This window comes from Zingiber officinale, chromosome 3A (assembly GCF_018446385.1).
Source record: "Zingiber officinale cultivar Zhangliang chromosome 3A, Zo_v1.1, whole genome shotgun sequence".
NCBI classification, from domain to species: Eukaryota; Viridiplantae; Streptophyta; class Magnoliopsida; order Zingiberales; family Zingiberaceae; genus Zingiber; species Zingiber officinale.
This window is the reverse complement of record NC_055990.1, coordinates 27,067,782-27,086,040: the sequence shown is the minus strand read 5'-3', so window position 1 is coordinate 27,086,040 and position 18,259 is coordinate 27,067,782. Positions and strand designations below refer to the sequence as shown.

General features: G+C 36.3%; 2 protein-coding genes across 3 annotated transcripts; both read right to left on the bottom strand.

The window, feature by feature from the left end:
- Nucleotides 1-4,017: 4,017 nt before the first annotated feature.
- LOC122051551 (receptor-like protein kinase) lies at nt 4,018-9,053 on the bottom strand. Its single transcript, XM_042612739.1, has 4 exons — nt 8,788-9,053; nt 8,571-8,703; nt 5,207-8,159; nt 4,018-4,827 (listed from the first exon to the last, which is right to left on the bottom strand). Exons 3-4 carry the CDS (start codon nt 8,139-8,141, stop codon nt 4,448-4,450), a joined length of 3,315 nt encoding a protein of 1,104 aa, XP_042468673.1. The 5' UTR covers nt 8,142-8,159; nt 8,571-8,703; nt 8,788-9,053; the 3' UTR covers nt 4,018-4,447.
- Nucleotides 9,054-10,470: 1,417 nt separating this feature from the next.
- Nucleotides 10,471-15,084, bottom strand: LOC122051550 (receptor-like protein kinase). 2 transcript variants are annotated; one of them, XM_042612737.1, is made up of 3 exons: nt 14,955-15,084; nt 11,558-14,513; nt 10,471-10,933 (listed from the first exon to the last, which is right to left on the bottom strand). In XM_042612737.1, the coding sequence occupies exons 2-3, from the start codon at nt 14,493-14,495 to the stop codon at nt 10,611-10,613; spliced, it is 3,261 nt and encodes a 1,086-aa protein (XP_042468671.1). In that variant the 5' UTR covers nt 14,496-14,513; nt 14,955-15,084; the 3' UTR covers nt 10,471-10,610. The 2 variants fall into 2 exon arrangements, with proteins under 2 accessions (XP_042468671.1, XP_042468672.1); XM_042612738.1 differs by lacking the exon at nt 14,955-15,084 and adding an exon at nt 14,741-14,947.
- Between the last annotated feature and the right edge of the window lie 3,175 nt (nt 15,085-18,259).

The window sequence follows — 18,259 nt, the reverse complement described above, 5'->3', positions numbered from 1 at the left end:
TAAAAATAATAATAATAATAATAATAATAATAAAACCTTTGGAATCTTCACTCAAGGATAGGGAAAGGACTAGAGCATAGAGCAAACAAAGAAGCAAGAGCTATGATTACAATCACTATCTTATATAAACCTTTGGAATTATTATTTAGCACGCTGCATTGTTCTAATATGATGATGTTTGTGCATGTAGAATCTCCTATTTGACCAAAGATGCAAAGTTGAGGATTTCCGATGAATGAGTTTGGCAATGAGTCTACAAACTTAAGCAAACCCCTCAGTAGTGAACATTTATAGCCATTTTATGCAATGTTGATGCATGTAAATGCTCTAAAATCACTCAAGACATCAAACTCCATGTTAGATTGTTAAAAGTCCTCTCGGGGCGGTGCGATGGTTAAGACATGGGGTGTTACCACATGAGGTCTTGGGGTCGAAACTCGGCATGACCAAGCATAACTTCCCCCATGTCTTGGCCATTTGCACTAATGGCTAGTAGTCACCCGTGATTTACCTCCTCCGTGTTGGCCTAGGGACGGGTTGGCGGGGACGTTGGGGGCGAGCGAATCACCTTTTGCCACATGTTAGATTGTTAAAAGAAATATTAAAGTTCTATAGCATATTAAAGTTCCTCAACTTAAGTGAAAGTTGTGCTACCAGTCCATTATCATTGAAGTCTAAAGCTACATAATGCAGGAGGATCTGAGTTTTCAAATGTCATAACTTTTGATTCTGATTAAACCCATAATGACCCAATCTTGACCCCCAAAAATATCATTCAAAGTCTTTTCGAATAGTCAAATATTGTTTTCTTTTATGTTAAGATTTTTTTTCTCTTTCTATTAAGATTTTTTCTTTCTGTTAGATTTTTTTGCATCTTAGAGTTTGGATCTATTTAAACATTTGTTTAGTTAATGTTAGGATAACATCTTTTGTTTTGAATCTAACTTTATTCGGTTAAATCTAGAGATGATGGCTTCTGTTCATTTGTTGATTTCTTGTGTCTTATTTTCTCTGAAATTCCTCAGTGAAATCCAGCTTTTAGAATAATCATTATTCTATCTGGTGTCACTACATTAAAGTTTTGCAATGAACCTAATGACAGTGAGATGCAGCCTCCCAACTTGTTTCCTTCACTACTTTCTTCCCTTGCTTTCATAGTCTATTGATCTTAGTGGATGGCTTATTATTCTGGTTGATAGTTGTATTTACCTTGACTCTATTCGCTCTTGCTTCTTAAGATTGATCTTTTATTGTTTGATCTTATATAGTGATCTATTTTGATATCCTTGCAATCTCGTTGTTATCCATGCTATTTATGACCATTTATGCTCGTACCATTATGCTAGCGATATAATACTACAGCATAGCTGCAGAATATTGAACTAAGTTACCAAGTTGATATTTATTCATGCATGATATTAGTAGGACCATACTGTATTGTAGGATATCGTGTATCTTAATAGACTTTGATTGTTATTTAGGCTCATGTCTAAATGCTAGTGAAGTTAGACATACATCGTTATACCCTGTTGATCATCATCTTCCATTCGTGGTTGAGAAAATTATCAGCAATCATTGTTATAATCTATCAACCATTGTCTCCTATTCATGGTTGAGAGAATCGTCAGAGACCCTTGATATATCCTATCAACTATTGTCTCTCATTTATGGTTGAGAGAGTCGTCAGTGATCATGATACATACGACTGCCCACGAGACATTCGTGTTAGCTAGTTCGCGTGCAGTTCGTAGCTAGATAGCTACGTACATACCTTGTTTGCCCATGAGATCATTCATGGTAGTGAGTTCGCACACAAACAATGACTATTTGCTTACCCTGACTGCCCACGGGACCATCAGTGGTAGAGGGTTCTCTCGCAGTCAGTGCTTGTTATTTGCTTATCCTGACTGCTCACAAGACCATCTGTGGTAGAGCATTTTCCCGCAATCAGTGCTTGTTATATGCTTGCTATATGTTGGTCATGTATTTATTTGTGTAGGGGGATGTACTGTAAGTACTATCGATTTATTGATTAGATCTGATTGAGCAGATATGTTTCCCCTGGTTCTGGATCTCTAACACTCTGTGGGCTTGTCTGAGTGTGTGCGCAGAGAGCTCCCGCTTTGTCATCCTCGTCATCACACCCTGTCAGCAGCCTGCCACGACCTTGGCCCCTCGTACTGTACCAGCAGAAGGGCTCAGTCACCCTCCGTCAACGCCAACGTCAGCACAGCCAACCTTTGTCTGACTCAGATTCCGGACGGAATCAACCAACTTCTTGATAGCACCAGAGGCGAAGGAGACAGGTAGACAGCGGACGAGATGGGAATCCCGTTCTTCATGCTCTGGACTACTAGCCGCTTGCAGTCTCCTCGAATCTCTCCATCTACGAGCGAGACCTAATCTGAAGAGGATACACGCCGCTCAAAGGTAAAACCGCAAAAACATAAAAGTCATCATTTTGGGCATACAGTTAGTTCTGATATTGCTTTTATTTTGTTGTTTGTGTTTTGAAATTCCTTGAGCACCAAATCCGAAGGAGTTCATGCGATTGGTTTCACTAATCAACAAGAATGAGAATTTCGTTAAATGATTGGATTTGTGGCTCATTTGTTCCTTTGTGCATCAGAGCTTCTTGACAAACGAATACCTCGATACCCCAGTCAACTGGATTCCTGGCTTCGAAGGCATTCGCCTGAGACACCTTTCCAGTTTCATCAGAACAGCAGAACCTGCTGACCACTTCTTCCTCAACTGTGAGATGGAACAAGTACCCTGTGCCAAGAGAGCTTCTTAGCCTTTGTTATTGTTCTAAACATCCAATTTTTATCAGCAGCTGCTGCTGTGCTGCTTTGTTAAAAGTTCTACCTTTTTCAGTGTAAGTGTAAATGTAAATGTAAATCAAATTTTAAATTTATTAACTTTGTATGTGAAATTTGTTTGGCTGTGACTATGTATTGTTTGGAATGTGAATGGCTGAAATTTCGGTGTAAAATAATGTCTAAGTTTGCTATAAATTTTGCAACGCGTATAAATTGGTTACTAGTTGCAAAATTTGTCAATAATTTGTGATGAAAAAATTTTTCCTAGTTGATTTGCTATGATTTTTTTTTTCATCGTACAATTTTACGACGACCAATTTGCGACGAAAAAAAATTCCCTGTAAAATTCATCGCAAATATTTTTTGTGATGAATTTTTCTATAAAATTCATCGCAAATGATAGATTTTTTTATAGTTTACACATGTTTATATATTCTACCTCGGATACCTTCTCAGACAATGAGAAGGGATCTGTGAGTTTTGTATTATTGTATTTTTTTTTCTATGATGATATGTATTTACTTTTTCATAACAAATAAAAAAAAATGAAAAACATACACCATGCTGCTGTTGATTCCCAAACATTGATTATCATAGATAGAAATGTTATTCAAACTTTTTAATTCACACATCTCCACAAGTATAGTATAGTTGTCAAATTTTGGATTTTTTTTCAAAAATTCAATTAGAAGTTTTCAAACCAAATTATTACTAAAAGTAAAAGTTTTTTTAGATTTCTCAAATTATCCAATTTTCTTGGAACAACGGGACTCTGTCCGCAAAGGCTGGTTCAACATTTGCATTGATGGAGAGGACCCCTCACCTATTAATAGGTAGGGTTGTTGTCTCCCATCAATTTCCTTGTCTTGGAATGAGATCTTCTGATCCCCTTATCTTGATCCACTCCTAACCAAGATAAGAGGATTAGTAAGAGGTCATTGCCCCACCAATGTAAAGATTAGACCAATCTTTGCGGACAAGAGGATCTCATCCCTGGAACAACCCCCTCATACAACGACAATAAAATCAACGACTGACATTGGCCTATCTCGAAGGGAATCAGCCTGACAAATAGTTAATAGATAAGAAAAGATATTCGAACCTTGTCAACAAGCCAATTGTTGATCGTATATTTCCTTGATAAGTGATTGTGAATAGCAGTGAAGTTCTTCAATTAAATGCAATTATCCAATACCACTGGAGGTTCACCGTCAAATTGGTTAAAGAACAAAATTAATCTCTCCAACTTGCAATTATTTGGGCTGAAAGGGATATTCAGTTTCACCAACATTAACTTTTGTGAGCTCATTTATGGTCTCTGAATTGGTTCATATCTAGCAGTCTGGCGGCTCCTCTGCGTCGCTCCATCAACCAAGCGGTGCTGTGGTTCCCCAGCTTTCCGCACCCTCTGTTAGATTAGATACACACAAAACTCTACGTGACAGACAGAATTTGACCTTTCTACGATTGCAGTCCCTAAGCCTTAACAAAGAGAGACTTGTTAGTGATACTAAATAGAACTTTTCTATGATACAAAACACTTGTCCAGTCTAATTCAGCACCATTCATATCAAGAACTTTAAATGCATACTCTTGAAAAAAGAGGTGGAAAAATAAATAAGATTTTATATACTAGTTGTAGGTTCAGGTTTCTTCTGTTTCTGAGCATCAGCAAATCTAGACTTGATATCTTGCAGCTCCCTGACAGCATTCTGCATTGAAGGCCGCATTCTTGCCTCCCTTGCTACACATCTCATGGCTAAGGAAACAACCTTGTTCACTTCTTCAATCTCTGAAGTACCTGTGACTTCGTTCACAAGATCTTCATCCATGACAGCTTCTATTTTACTACTGCCGTTCAAGGAGGAAGTCACCCATCTTACTATGTCCATATTTTCCGAGAATGAAGGGTCGATGGCCATCTTTCTGGTTATGAGTTCGAGTAAGACGACTCCATAACTGTACACATCTGACTCCTTGCTCCTTCTAGTCGTGTAGGCGGTCTCTGTTACAAGGCATAGAAGCATAACTTCGCAATGCAGTTGTAAGAAATGTGGAAAAAAAATATAATAGTAAGAGCGGTTCCTTTCCTAAACACCAAAGCCTTTGGCACGAGGGTTAGATTACTCCTATCAAACAAGAAACATAACCCCTTTTTTCCTCTTGGAAATTATTTTACACAAACAAGTAATCACACTTGGTGAACTTAGGCATCAAGTGGGTAGCAATTCTAATTTCTACTACCATTGGATCTACTATTTGACAGAGCAGAATGGAATCGCAGAAGGAACATTCATTTATAGTTACCAATAAGAACAATGAAGACCTGTTAGCAATTCAAGGATAGTTTTACTCAGGAAAGAAAAAGAGAGAGAAATGCAGACCTGGTGAAATATAACCAAGGGTGCCCATAATAGCAGTTGACTGAATAGAATGTTGATCAAGCTTAGCAATCCCAAAATCTGAGATATGTGGCTCCTTTTCAGCATCCAGCAATATGTTTTTAGGCTTTATGTCACGGTGGATAATCGCAGGGCTGCAGTGGTTGTGAAGATAATCTAGCCCATGGCCAATGCCAATGGCTATCTTGTATCTCACCTTCCACTCCAGAACGGGCGCCGGCTTGATTTCATGAAGAACATCATGGAGGCTACCGTTTGCCATATACTCATACAATATAAGTCTATATTCACCTTTCAACCAAAAATTTTCCAATTTCACTAAATTTCTATGCCGGATTTTCCCAATAGTTTGGATTTCCCTTATCATGCTTGTAATTGATTCTTTCTGATGTGGGAAAACAATCTTCTTTACGGCATATATTTTTCCTATATCGAGGGCTGCCTTATAAACTATCCCATGAGCTCCTCTACCAATTTCATATTGCTGATTGAAATCCTCAGTGGCTTCAATCACTTGGTTTAGTAGGAAAGAAGAACCTTCTTGCAAGGATGGAACGCCAACTTTCTTTCTTTTGCACCCGAGAAAGAAAAATCCCACAAGGAAAAGCACTAGAACACATAGCAAAACTGAAGCAAGAGATATGATTACAATCTTCATCTTGGACAAACCTTTGGAATTATTATTTGGCACGTTGCATGGTTCTAATATAGTGATGTTTGTGCATGTAGAATCTCCTATCTGACATGAGATGCAAAGTTGAGGATTTCCTATAAACGAGCTTGGTAATGATTCTACAAGCTTAAACAAACCTCTCGGCAGTGAACCATTAAAGTCATTGAATGAAATATTGATGTATGTTAATGAACTGAGATCACTTACGGGTATCAAACTTCCTGTTAGATTGTTAAAAGAAATATCAAAGCTTTGTAGCATATTCAAATTCTTCAACTCCATTGGAAGTTGTCCTACTAGTTCATTATCACTGAGGTTTAAGGCCACTTTCAAGTTTTGCAATGAACCAAATGATTGCGGAATGCTGCCTCCCAACTTGTTTCCTCCAAATTGTAGCTCAATCAGTTCATTTAACTCATATAAGAAATCCGGAATTCCTCCGCTAAATTGATTCTCTTGCAGTATTAACTGAGATAGACTAGATAAGTTTCCGAAGCTTGCTGGTATTGTTCCATTGAAAGAGTTGAATCCCAAGTCTAACACATATAACCTACGACATTCTGATAATTCAAAAGGCAATGGACCATACAAATTGTTATTGGATAGATTGAGAAGTTGAAGGTTGGCTAGGTTTCCCATTTGTTGAGGTATCAATCCATCAATCATATTCATTGACAAGTTAATCATGGTCAGATTCACACAGTTTCCTACACTTTGAGGAATTTGTCCATTGAGTTTGTTGAAACTTAAATCAACATACAATAAACTTGATGTCACAAAAAAATCTGGAATTGAGCCACTAAGGTTGTTGTTACTAAGAATTAACCTCTGCAAACTTGAGCAATTTCCAACTCCCGAAGGTATTGTCCCATTAAGCATATTATAGCCCAATGTCATAGAGATCAATTGATTTCTGAAACAAATATTAGGAGGGATGTTGCCAACAAGACCACTATTTGTAAAGTCAACTTGCACCAAACTACTGTTGATTCCCAAGCATTGAGGAATGACCCCTGTGAATTGATTGTCATAGATAGAAATGTTACTCAAACTTTTTAATTGACACATCTCCACAGGTAGTTGCCCAGAGAAGTTGTTGTCATAGATAAGTATAGTTGTCAAGTTTAGGATTCTCCAAATTTCAATCGGAAGCTCTCCGGTCAAATTATTACTAAAAAGTAAAAGACTTTCTAGATTTTTCAAATTACCCAATTCTCTTGGAACAATCCCTTCTAGTTGATTATCATACAACTGCAATGAAATCAATGATTGACATTGGCCTATCTCAGAGGGAATTGACCCTGACAAAGAGTTAATAGATAGATAAAGAATCTCAAGCTTTGTCAACAAACCAAGTGTTGATGGTATTCTCCCTGACAAGTGATTGTCAACAATAGCAAGGTTCTTTAAGTTACTGCAATTACCCAATGTCGCAGGAAGTTCACCGTCAAATCGGTTGAAGGACATAACTAGACTCTCCAACTTGCATGTTTTTGAGTTGAAAGGGATGTTCCCCAGTAGATCATTTTCACTAACATCTACTTCTGTGAGGTTATTTATGGTCCAAGGAATAGGTCCGGTCAACTGGTTCGCATATAGATAGAGCTCCTCTAACTCGGTGCAATTACTAATTGAAGCAGGTAATGAACCAGAAAGATTATTTTGACTAAGCCATAGAAATTTAACCCTGCATGCATTTTCATCAAAGGAAGGAATTGAGCCGTTGAGGTTGTTTTCATTAAGGTAAATAGTCTCAAGAGACATTTTGTGGAACAAAAGACTTGGTATTTGTCCACTCAGCAAATTATTGTAAAGTGAAAGGTATGACAACTTCTTGAGTTTCTCAAGGGTCATTGGAATCTCACCTGAAATGAAGTTGTTTGAGAGATCCAAATATTCAAGAAGGGAGCAATTGCCTAGTTCTGAGGGAATAAGTCCAGAAAGATTGTTGACACCAAGATCTAGTTTCATCAGATGATTTAGCAACCCAATTTCTTTGCCCAGTGAACCAGAAATTTGAAGCTCGGGAAGCTCAAATGAAATCACGAATCCACCTCTGTTGCAACTGATTCCTGCCCATCCACAGGGACTTGGGTCTGATGAATTCCAAGTAGAGTTCACTGACTGAGGAAGTATCAAACTGCTGGAAAGGGCCAACAGAGCCTCTCCATCAGAGTTCAAAGCGTTGCTTAGCTGAAAGAAAACCAAGAGCAACAACAACAGAGACTGAAGACAGAAAGCCATTATTGTGTCCACGTTTCCCTAGAGAAAATAAACAAGTCAGCTTCATATGTATCCCATGTTTCCTTCTTACCCAAGGTTAGTAATGATTTCCAACATTTTATTTTATGCATTAGGAGCTAAAAAATGAATGGGAAAACCAAAAAAAAAAAAAAAAGTAAACATGAAACTCTAGAGAAGAAGAAATTATCCAGTATAGTAGAATCAAAAAGCACACACAATTAACACATTGGGGTAAAACAAAACAAGAGCAAGAAGATAAGACTATCACTTCTTCAAAGAACAGGAATGACCTTTGGCTGAATAGACACAAGTCCGGAATTTCTAGTAAAGCTATCTACACTTAGAACAGAAAAGAGATAAGAGAAATAAAAACTAAGCTTCAAATCCACAGAAAATCAAAATGAACAGAAAAATGAAGCACTGCCATACCTTATTGAAGAGCGATTCCTCAACAATCCCTAGTTTTTATGATTTCCCTCGGTTTTTTTGCTTTGGCTTCCGCAGAGGCGGTAGACAGTGGGATCTGGCTTTGAATGCAGGGGTCACGAGCTGCATCTACTTACTGTACATTTTATAGTTGCAGCTTTACTACGTATGTCAAAGCAGCAGCAGCCAAAAACATGTGGTAAAGGATGAGCGTTCATACAGCAAATGCAAAAGTGATTACTTTAAAGTTGTCGCTGGATGAACAAAAGTGACTCTTGACAGAGAAGAATAAGTGCGCATCTCAGCGCGCCGCGCCTTAAAAAAAAGGAGCACGCAAACCTGGTGCGTTCACCAAATCCTAATCCGCATCGTAGTTGAAGTCTGACTGAACTTTAAACAAAATAAAGAAGCAAAGGTCTGTCTTTCTTTAGTGGACCTGACGTTGCAGGTATGAAGTCCTCACCTCAGCTCTTCGAGAGCGGTTTCATACCCTCTGGAAAAAGGATAAATTACGGAGATATTTAATTTGTTCTAGAGAAGTGGTCCATGGAGAGTCCAGACACCTACTAAGATATTTTGGAGTAACCATCCATATAAATATCAATTGCGTCAATCAATCGGTGGAGGCATGAGAATTGCTAGCTAACGTGCTTGTGCAAGTGTTCCCACATGGCTGATACTTGATAATATTAACTACACAGAGGTGGACCTGATGTTGCAGTTATGAGGATTGACAGCCAAGATCCACACCAAAATTATAGTTTGAATAGTAGTGTTAATATTTTTTGGTCGAGTGTATAGTTTGAATAGTTCAGACAAGACATTTGTATAATTAATCAAGGTTATCAGACCATGAGATTCACACCAAAATTTGTTAGTTAACAAAGAGAACCTCAGAAGATCATGGTACATAATTTCATGCCCATCGGAGAGTCTAAACAGCCCCACCACTTATTAGTTTATGTTTTTGGAAGGAATGAGCAGATTAGGATGCTTGCAGTTCATTCATTCCAGAAAAGAAAAAAAAACAGGAGAAAATTTTCAAGACAAGAAACAAAGCAAGTAGAATTTAAGGACTGAGTAATATGATCTACATTGCAAGACTAAAAGAATTTGCAGTGTAGTATTTGAGTTTGAGTTGTCTAAATCAATGAAAACTAGCGATTCTGAAAGCTAGCTTTTGGAACTTAGAAAATAGTTTCCCGCCCTTGATAATCATGGCAAATTGGCAATACCATTTAGACGTGTATCATATTTATTGATGTGGCGTAGATGGCAGATGCCACGTGGCAAGCATTGTTCAATTAATAAAAAATTCAAAAGTCAACTAGATTATTTATCTTTCAGTTAAGTTCGACAATTAAAATAGAGAGGCTAGAATAAACTAGTTATAATTTATTCAAGAAACTGCACCAAAGCTTCCAAAGATTGAACAAATAGACAAACAACCTAAAATATTAAACTTCCAAACAGTTCTGAAATAAATGATTGTGTTCCATTCCATGATGTATTTATGTTCATCTCTATACGTTATTGAACAAGTTTGAACATTCTAATTTATGTTTTTATAAATATTTTACCAAAGCACGTTGTAGGTCAATATGCACACGAGTTTGACCTTGAAAATTGGAATTAAAAGGTCGTTGGGCACGCGTTCAAAAGCCAACGGGAAAGGCAAAGATGACTTTGATCTTTCGAATTTGCCCACCGTAGAATGAAAACTGGCAGAGAGAAGATTTGTATTTTCAAATCTTGTTCTGTTTTTTCTAGGTTTCTCTATACATATTAGATAAGAAAATTTTCACTTTGCTTATGAATCTCCCGTTAATGGATGTAAACTTGTTGCTTCCTTGTGTCTAATTCACTACCATTCATATCAAAGAACTGTAAATGCATACTCTCGGACAAAAAAAAGTTTTAACATCCACTAGCAGCCGAGATGTTTCTGTAACCAATCCTCTTTGATTACATTTTTTAAATAAGATTTTACATACTAGTTGTGGGTTAAGATTTCCAATGTTTATGAGAATCAGCAAATCTAGACTAGATATCTTGTAATTCCCTGACAACATTCCGCATTGAAGGCCGCCTGCTTGCCTCCCTTGCTACACATCTCATGGTCAATGAAAGAACCTTGTTCACTTCTTTGATCTCTGAACTACCTGTAACTTCATTCGTGAGGTCTTCATCCATGACAGCTTCTATTTTACCACTGCCATCCAAGGAGGAAGTGACCCATCCCACTATGTCCATATTTTCTGAGAACGATGGGTCGATGGCCATCTTTCTTGTTATGAGTTCAAGTAAGACGACTCCATAACTGTACACATCCAACTCCTTGCTCCTTCTGGTCGTGTAGGCAGTCTCTGTTACAAGGCACAGAAGCATAACATTACAATGCAGTTGTAAGAAATGTGGAAGAGTATAATAATAAAGGGTAGAGCCTTTTATGACCACTTGAGCTTTCTGTCCAAATGGTCCTATTTAACAAGAAACATAAGCCTTTATCAAATTCATGGGAATTTAAAGGAGTTCTATATTTTTATTAGGTAAAGATCTGGCATGGTATCCTATTAGCATAAAAATACACAAAGTAAAGAAAGCAAACTTATCAGCCAATCTCTCAAATGGAAGTTTTACAATCAGTTCCACACCGGAGAAACCACTTCATCAGATTCAGCCATGAAAGAGAGAGAAATAAAATTTTCCTTCTTGCATAGCTGAATAAGGGAAATTAATTGACTTCTCATTTTGGAAAATATTTTACACAGATAAGTAATTTCATGTGAAACTACCAAACTATGATGCACACTTGGTGAACTCATGCATCGAGTGGGCAACAATTCTAGTTTTTACTTAAAGTAAATGTATTATTTGACGGGACAGAATTGAATCACAAAAGAAACTATACATCTAAGCAGAATGATTGGTTATCTGTTAGCAATTTAAGAACTATTTTTACTTAGGAAAGACAAAGGAGAAATGCACACCTGGTGCAATATAGCCAAGGGTGCCCATAATAGTAGCTGACTGAGTAGAATCCTGATCAAGCTTAGCAATCCCAAAATCCGAGATATGTGGCTCCATATTGGCATCCAGCAATATATTTTTCGGTTTTATGTCGTGGTGTATGATAGCAGGGCTGCAGTCGTTGTGAAGATAATCTAGCCCTTGGGCAATGCCAAGAGCTATCTTGTACCTCACCTTCCACTCTAGGACTGGTGTGGGCTTAATCTCATGAAGAACATCATGGAGGCTGCCCTTTGCCATATACTCATACAATATAAGTCCATATCCACATTCAAACCAAAATTTCTCCAATTTCACTAAATTTCTATGCCTGATTTTCCCAAGAGTTTGGATTTCTCTTATCATGCTCTGATTTGATCGTTTCTGATGTGGAAAAACAATCTTCTTTACGGCATATATTTTTCCTATATCGAGAGTTGCCTTGTAAACTATCCCATGAGCTCCTCTACCGATTTCATATTGCTGATTGAAATCCTCAGTGGCTTCAATTACTTTCTTTAGTAGGAAAGAAGAATCTTCATGCAAGGATGGAACATCATCTTTCTTTCTTTTACACCTGAGAAAGAAAAATCTCGCAAGGAAAAGGACTAGAGCACAGAGCAAACCAGAAGCAAGAGCTATGATTACAATCACAATCTTAGATACACCTTTGGAATTATTATTTGGCACGCTGCATTGTTCTAATATGGTGATGTTTGAGCAAGTAGAATCTTCTGTTTGACAAGAGATGCAAAGTTGAGGATTTCCTATAAATGAGCTTGGCGATGATTCTACAAACTTAAGCAAGCCTCTCGGTAGTGAACCGCTAAAGTTGTTGTATGAAATATTGATGTATGTTAATGAAGTAAGATCACTCAAGGGCATCAAACCTCCGGTTAGATTGTTAAAAGAAATATCAAAGCTTTGTAGCATATTCAATTTCCTCAACTCAAGTGGAAGTTGTCCAACTAATCCATTATCACTGAGGTTTAAAGCTACTTTCAAGTTTTGCAATGAACCCAATGATGGCTGGATGCTGCCTCCCAACTTGTTTCCTCCAAACTGTAGCTCAATCAGTCCATTTAACTCAGCTAAGAAATTCGGAATTCCTTCACTAAATTGATTCTCTTGCAATATCAACTGAGAGAGACTAGATAAGTTTCCAAGGCTTGCCGGTATTGTTCCATTAAAAGAGTTGAATCCCAAGTCCAACGAAAATAACATGCGACATTCTGATAATTCAAAAGGCAATGGACCATATAAATTGTTGTTGGACAAATTCAAACGTTCAAGGTTGGCTAGGTTTCCTATTTGTCGAGGTATTGGTCCATTAAGCTTGTTCATTGACAAGTTTACATCAGTGAGGTTCACAATGTTTCCTACGGTTTGAGGAATTTGTCCACTGAGTTTGTTGAAACTTAAATCAACATATGACAAACTTGATGCCACAAAAAATTCTGGAATTGAGCCACTGAGATTATTGTGACTAAGAATCAACCTCTGCAAACTCAAACAATTCCCAACTCCTATAGGTATTGTCCCATTGAGCTTATTATTACCCAATGTCATAAACATCAACTGATTTCTTAAACAAATATTAGGAGGGATGCTACCAACAAGATTATTATCTGTAAAGTCAACATCCACTAGACTGTTGTTGATTCCCAAGCATTGAGGAATGACCCCTGTGAATTGATTATCATAGATAGAAATGTTATTCAAACTTTTTAACTGACACATCTCCACAGGTAGTTGCCCAGAGAAGTTGTTGTCATAGATAAGTATAGTTGTCAAATTTAGGATTCTCCAAATTTCAATCGGAAGCTCTCCAGTCAAATTATTACTAAAAAGTAAAAGACTTTCTAGATTTCTCAAATTACCCAATTGTCTTGGAACAATCCCTTCTAGTTGATTATCATACAACTGCAATGAAATCAATGATTGACATTGGCCTATCTCAGAGGGAATTGACCCTGACAAAGAGTTATTAGATAGATAAAGAATCTCAAGCTTTGTCAACAAACCAAGTGTTGATGGAATTCTCCCTGACAAGTGATTGTCAACAATAGCAAGGTACTTCAAATTGCTGCAGTTACCCAATGCCGTAGGAATCTCACCGTCCAATTGATTGAAGGACATAACTAAGTTCTCTAACTTGCATGTTTTTGAGGTGAAAGGGATGTTCCCCACTAGATCATTTTCACTAACATCTACTGCTATGAGGTCATTTATGGTCCTGGGAATAAGTCCTGTTAACTGGTTCGCATATAGATAGAGCTTTTCTAACTTACTGCAATTACCAATTGAAGTTGGCAAAATACCTGAAAGATTATTTTCATTGAGCCTTAAAAATTTAACCTTGCATGTATTTTCATCAAAGGAAGGAACTGAGCCATTGAGCTTGTTGTCAGAAAGATAGATAGTTTCAAGGGAAGGACTGCGGAACAAAAGACTTGGTATATTGCTACTCAACAAATTAGTGAAAAGTGAAAGGTATGACAACTTCTTGAGGTTCTGAAGGGTCTCTGGTATCTCACCTGAAAGGTAATTGTCTGAGAGATCCAAGTATTCAAGAAGGGTGCAATTGCCTAGTTCCGAGGGAATAAGTCCAGAAAGATCGTTGACACCAAGATCTAGTTTCCTCAGATGACTTAGCAATCCAATTTCTTTGCCCAACGAACCAGAAATTTGAAGCTCAGGAAGCTCAAATGAAGTCACGAATCCACCTCTGTCGCAACCGATTCCTGCCCATCCACAAGGACTTGGGTCTGATGAGTTCCAGGTGGAGTTCACTAAATGAGGAAGTATCAAATTGCCAGAAAGGGCCAATAAAACCTTTCCATCTGAGTTCAAAGCGTTGCTTAGTTGGAAAAAAGCCAAGAGCAGCAACAGCAACATAGGTTGAAGACCCAAAACCATTATTGTGTCCACGTTTCCCTAAAGGAAATAAACAAGTCAGCTTCTTATATATCCCATGTTTCCTTCCTACTCAAGGTTAGAATCCACACAATATAAGAACATAATAAACTAACTACATATAGTAATGATTTCTAACATTTTATGAATTAGGAGCTAAAAATGAAGAGAAAAAAAAACAAAAAAGTAAACATGAAACTCTAGAGAAAAAGAAACTATAAAATATAGCAGATTCATAAAGCACACACAGTTAACACTTTGGGGGAAAACAACACAAGAGCTCTGAAGAAGAGATGATTATCACTGCTTCAAAGAACCGGAATGGCCTTTGGCTGAACAGACACAAGTCCCGATTTTTTTAGTAATTTTACCCTTAAAACAGAAAAGAGATAAGAGAAATAAAAACCAAGCTTCAAATCCACAGAAAGTCCAAATGAACCGTAAAATGAAATACTGTCATGCCTTCTTGAAGAGCGATTCCTCAACAATCCCTAGTTTTTATGATTTTCCCTCCTTTTTTTGCTTTGGCTTCAGCAGAGGCTGTAGACAGTAGGATCTGTCGGTAGAGGTGGTCCTGAGGTTGCAGTTATGAGGATTGCCGGCCAAGGTCCTTGTTCATGTGTTGCCACGTGGTTGATAATAGTAACTACGCAGACGTGGACCTGAGGTTGCAGTTACGAAGTTGTCGGCAAGGATCCTTGTTCCAGCGTTCTCATTTGTGTTATTTTATCTTGGACTTTGTTTTTCTCCTCGCGAAGTAAATCACTGATGACGTCATAAATACGCCAAGTTTGACACTTATATCAGATACTCAAAACAGATAAATAGAGGACAGAAAAAAATATACATAAACGGTAAAAAGGACGCTCTATTTTAGAAAAATACCAAATAGATATTCCATAAGAATATTAGTATTTTAATATTATTATAACAATTTTAATTAAAATTATTTGAATATTTTTACTAAATATAAATTAAAATTACTTTGATTTAATTAAAGTTAGTCCAATTTAATTGCTATTTATAATATGAATTAATTTTTATCAAAACTATTCCAACATAGAGTAATTAATCAAAATTATATATATATATATATATATATATTAAAAATGAAGCCCTTTTCAATTTGTACACCTTTACCTAATAGTATGGTCCCCTAAGCCTTGACAATGTCAAAGATTAATAGCAAGACTACGTCTATCAAATTGTCGTTATCGAGTATCTGTGCATGGCATTTGGAGAGATGTAATTAAGTTAATTTGGTGGCAAATTAACATGTAAGGATGTGTTTGGTTCAAGTCATCATGTATAATCTTGGTTATGTGATTACTAGATAATTACATAATCAAGATTATAGGAAATAAAATATAACCAAATGTTGTTTGGTTCAACTTAGGTAATGCAACAAAAACTTATTTGTTTAAAGGTTTTAATGAATACCCTAGTTTAATATTTTACCGTATTACCCTCAGTTACAAAACCAACTATACTTAATATTATTATTATTATTATTTATTTATTTATTTATTTTTTAATATTTTTTTACTTTTCTTTTTCCTGTATATTTTTTTACTTTTTTATGTGTTTTTTTATTTTTTAATTTTTTATATTTTTATATATTTTTATATTTTTTAAATTTTATTTATTTATTTTATTTTTAAATTTTTTAAAATTTTTATATATTTTTTAAAATTTTTTAACATTTTTAAAATTTTTGTTTTTTATTTTTTATTTTTAAAATTTTTATTTTTTTTATTTTTTTAAATTATTTAATTTAAAAAAAATAAATTTTTAAATTTTTTAAAAGATTTTTTTTTATGTTTTTTACATTTTTTTTAATATTTTTTTACAATTTTTTTTTTCTTTTTTTCATGTTTTTTCTTATCAGAGGGTATTTTTGGTAAAAAAAATTCGTTAACCCCGGAATCAACAAAACCTTAGTTTTCTGAGGTTTTCCGATTCCGGACTGCATGACCCTTTTGCTGATGTGTCGGGCATGGAACATTACTTGGGAATCATCGAATACCTAAACCAAATAAGGTTTTTGTTGATAACCTTGAATGAATAACCAAGGTTATCAAGAATAATCCCGAACCAAACGCAACCTAAACATAGAGGCTAAGAATTCAAAAATGATTCGCATGCATTCCCACGGAGAGAGACGACCCAAGTAGAGCCCACCACTTTGCTTGGAGCAGAAAAAGATAACAAGGAATTAGTGCATAAGAAACGCATGTTGTTCACTTACTTTGACTAAGAAAAATAAGAGAGAAACAAGGTAGAAAGTAATGTTGATATTTTTAGTTGAGTGTATAGTTTGAATAGTTATATTTGTATAATTAATCAAGGTTATCAGACTATGATATTCACACCAAAATTTATTAGTCAACAAAGAGGACCTCAGAAGATCATGGTACATAAATTAATGCAAATTAGGATGCTTGCAGTTCATTCATTCCAGCAAAAAAAAAAAAAAGGAGAAAATTTTTAAGACTAGAAGTAGCAACAGAGATAACAAAACAAGTAAAATTTAAGCACTGAGAAATACGATCTATATTGCAAGACTAAAGAATTTGCAGCGTAGTATTTGAGTTGTTTAAATCAATGAAAACTAGCGATTCTGAAAGCTAGCTTTTGGAAGGAACTTAGAAAATAGTTTCACGCCCTTGATAATCATGGCAATACCATTTAGACATGTGATCCTGTCTGAAATTGAAAAAGATGGCGCACTAAGTATGCGACTTCAATGTTGACTGTGAGAAGACTCCGAGCAGGAGGCACCCAGTGTTGCTTTGATCCTGCACATCAAAGAAGAATGAAGAATAGAGAGAATGTTAGCAACCGGGCCAAGGAGGAGTTCCCGGCACAAGCACTCCGTGGCTCAAGTCAAACAAGGAGCTGAGAAAAATGGAGAACAGTGATAATGAACATTGAACTAGATAGCGAAAAGTCGCCTACAGGGCCGGTCCTAGACTTTAAAGGACCCGGTGCAAAAAAAAAAAAAAAACCATTTAATTCAAGTAAGAAATTTTTATTTAAATCGAAGGGTTTACATGTGTGCACTACTGTATAATATCGGTGGGTGAGGGTGGCGACGCGACGATGCAACAATGGTGACGCTAGACGATGGCTATCGGTGTGGTTGAAGAATTTGAGGGTGAACAAAAAGTGAATTCCGAAAGATTAGGACTTAGGGAAATACAAATAGGAACAGATTCGCCTACTCTTATATGAATTTTTCTCTTTTTTAGGGGCACCTTTATAAAAAAAATCCATAATATTTTAAAATTTATAATTACATCTTTTAATTTTTTTTCTAATGAATATATTTTATTAGCTTTTACTTTTAAAAAATTTAAAAAAAAGGCCCCCCGCTAGGGGTGGGGCCCTGTGTGCTAGCCCCACCTTGACAATCCTTAGGCCGGCTTTGGTCACGTACCTACGTCTTTAGGAGGAGACTCTTTATATAATACTAGCTAGTTTTCCTCTGGGCACAAACATTGATGTATTTCCAAACAAGAACCGACTATTCTGACATTCTAACAACTTTTTTAAAATAAACCTACCATTTTTGTGCTTTACATGGTAGAAGCTCCTGTTGTACGAATTACACAGGGAATATTCCTTTAATTTTATGACAACACTTACACAAAATGCCAAAAAAGAATATTAGGCCATCCGAGTCCCCTCTATCGTCTAGTAGAGAATGGTTATTGGACAGGATCAGGTTGGTTAAGGAATGTTGATCATCTCGAGGACTCAACTTC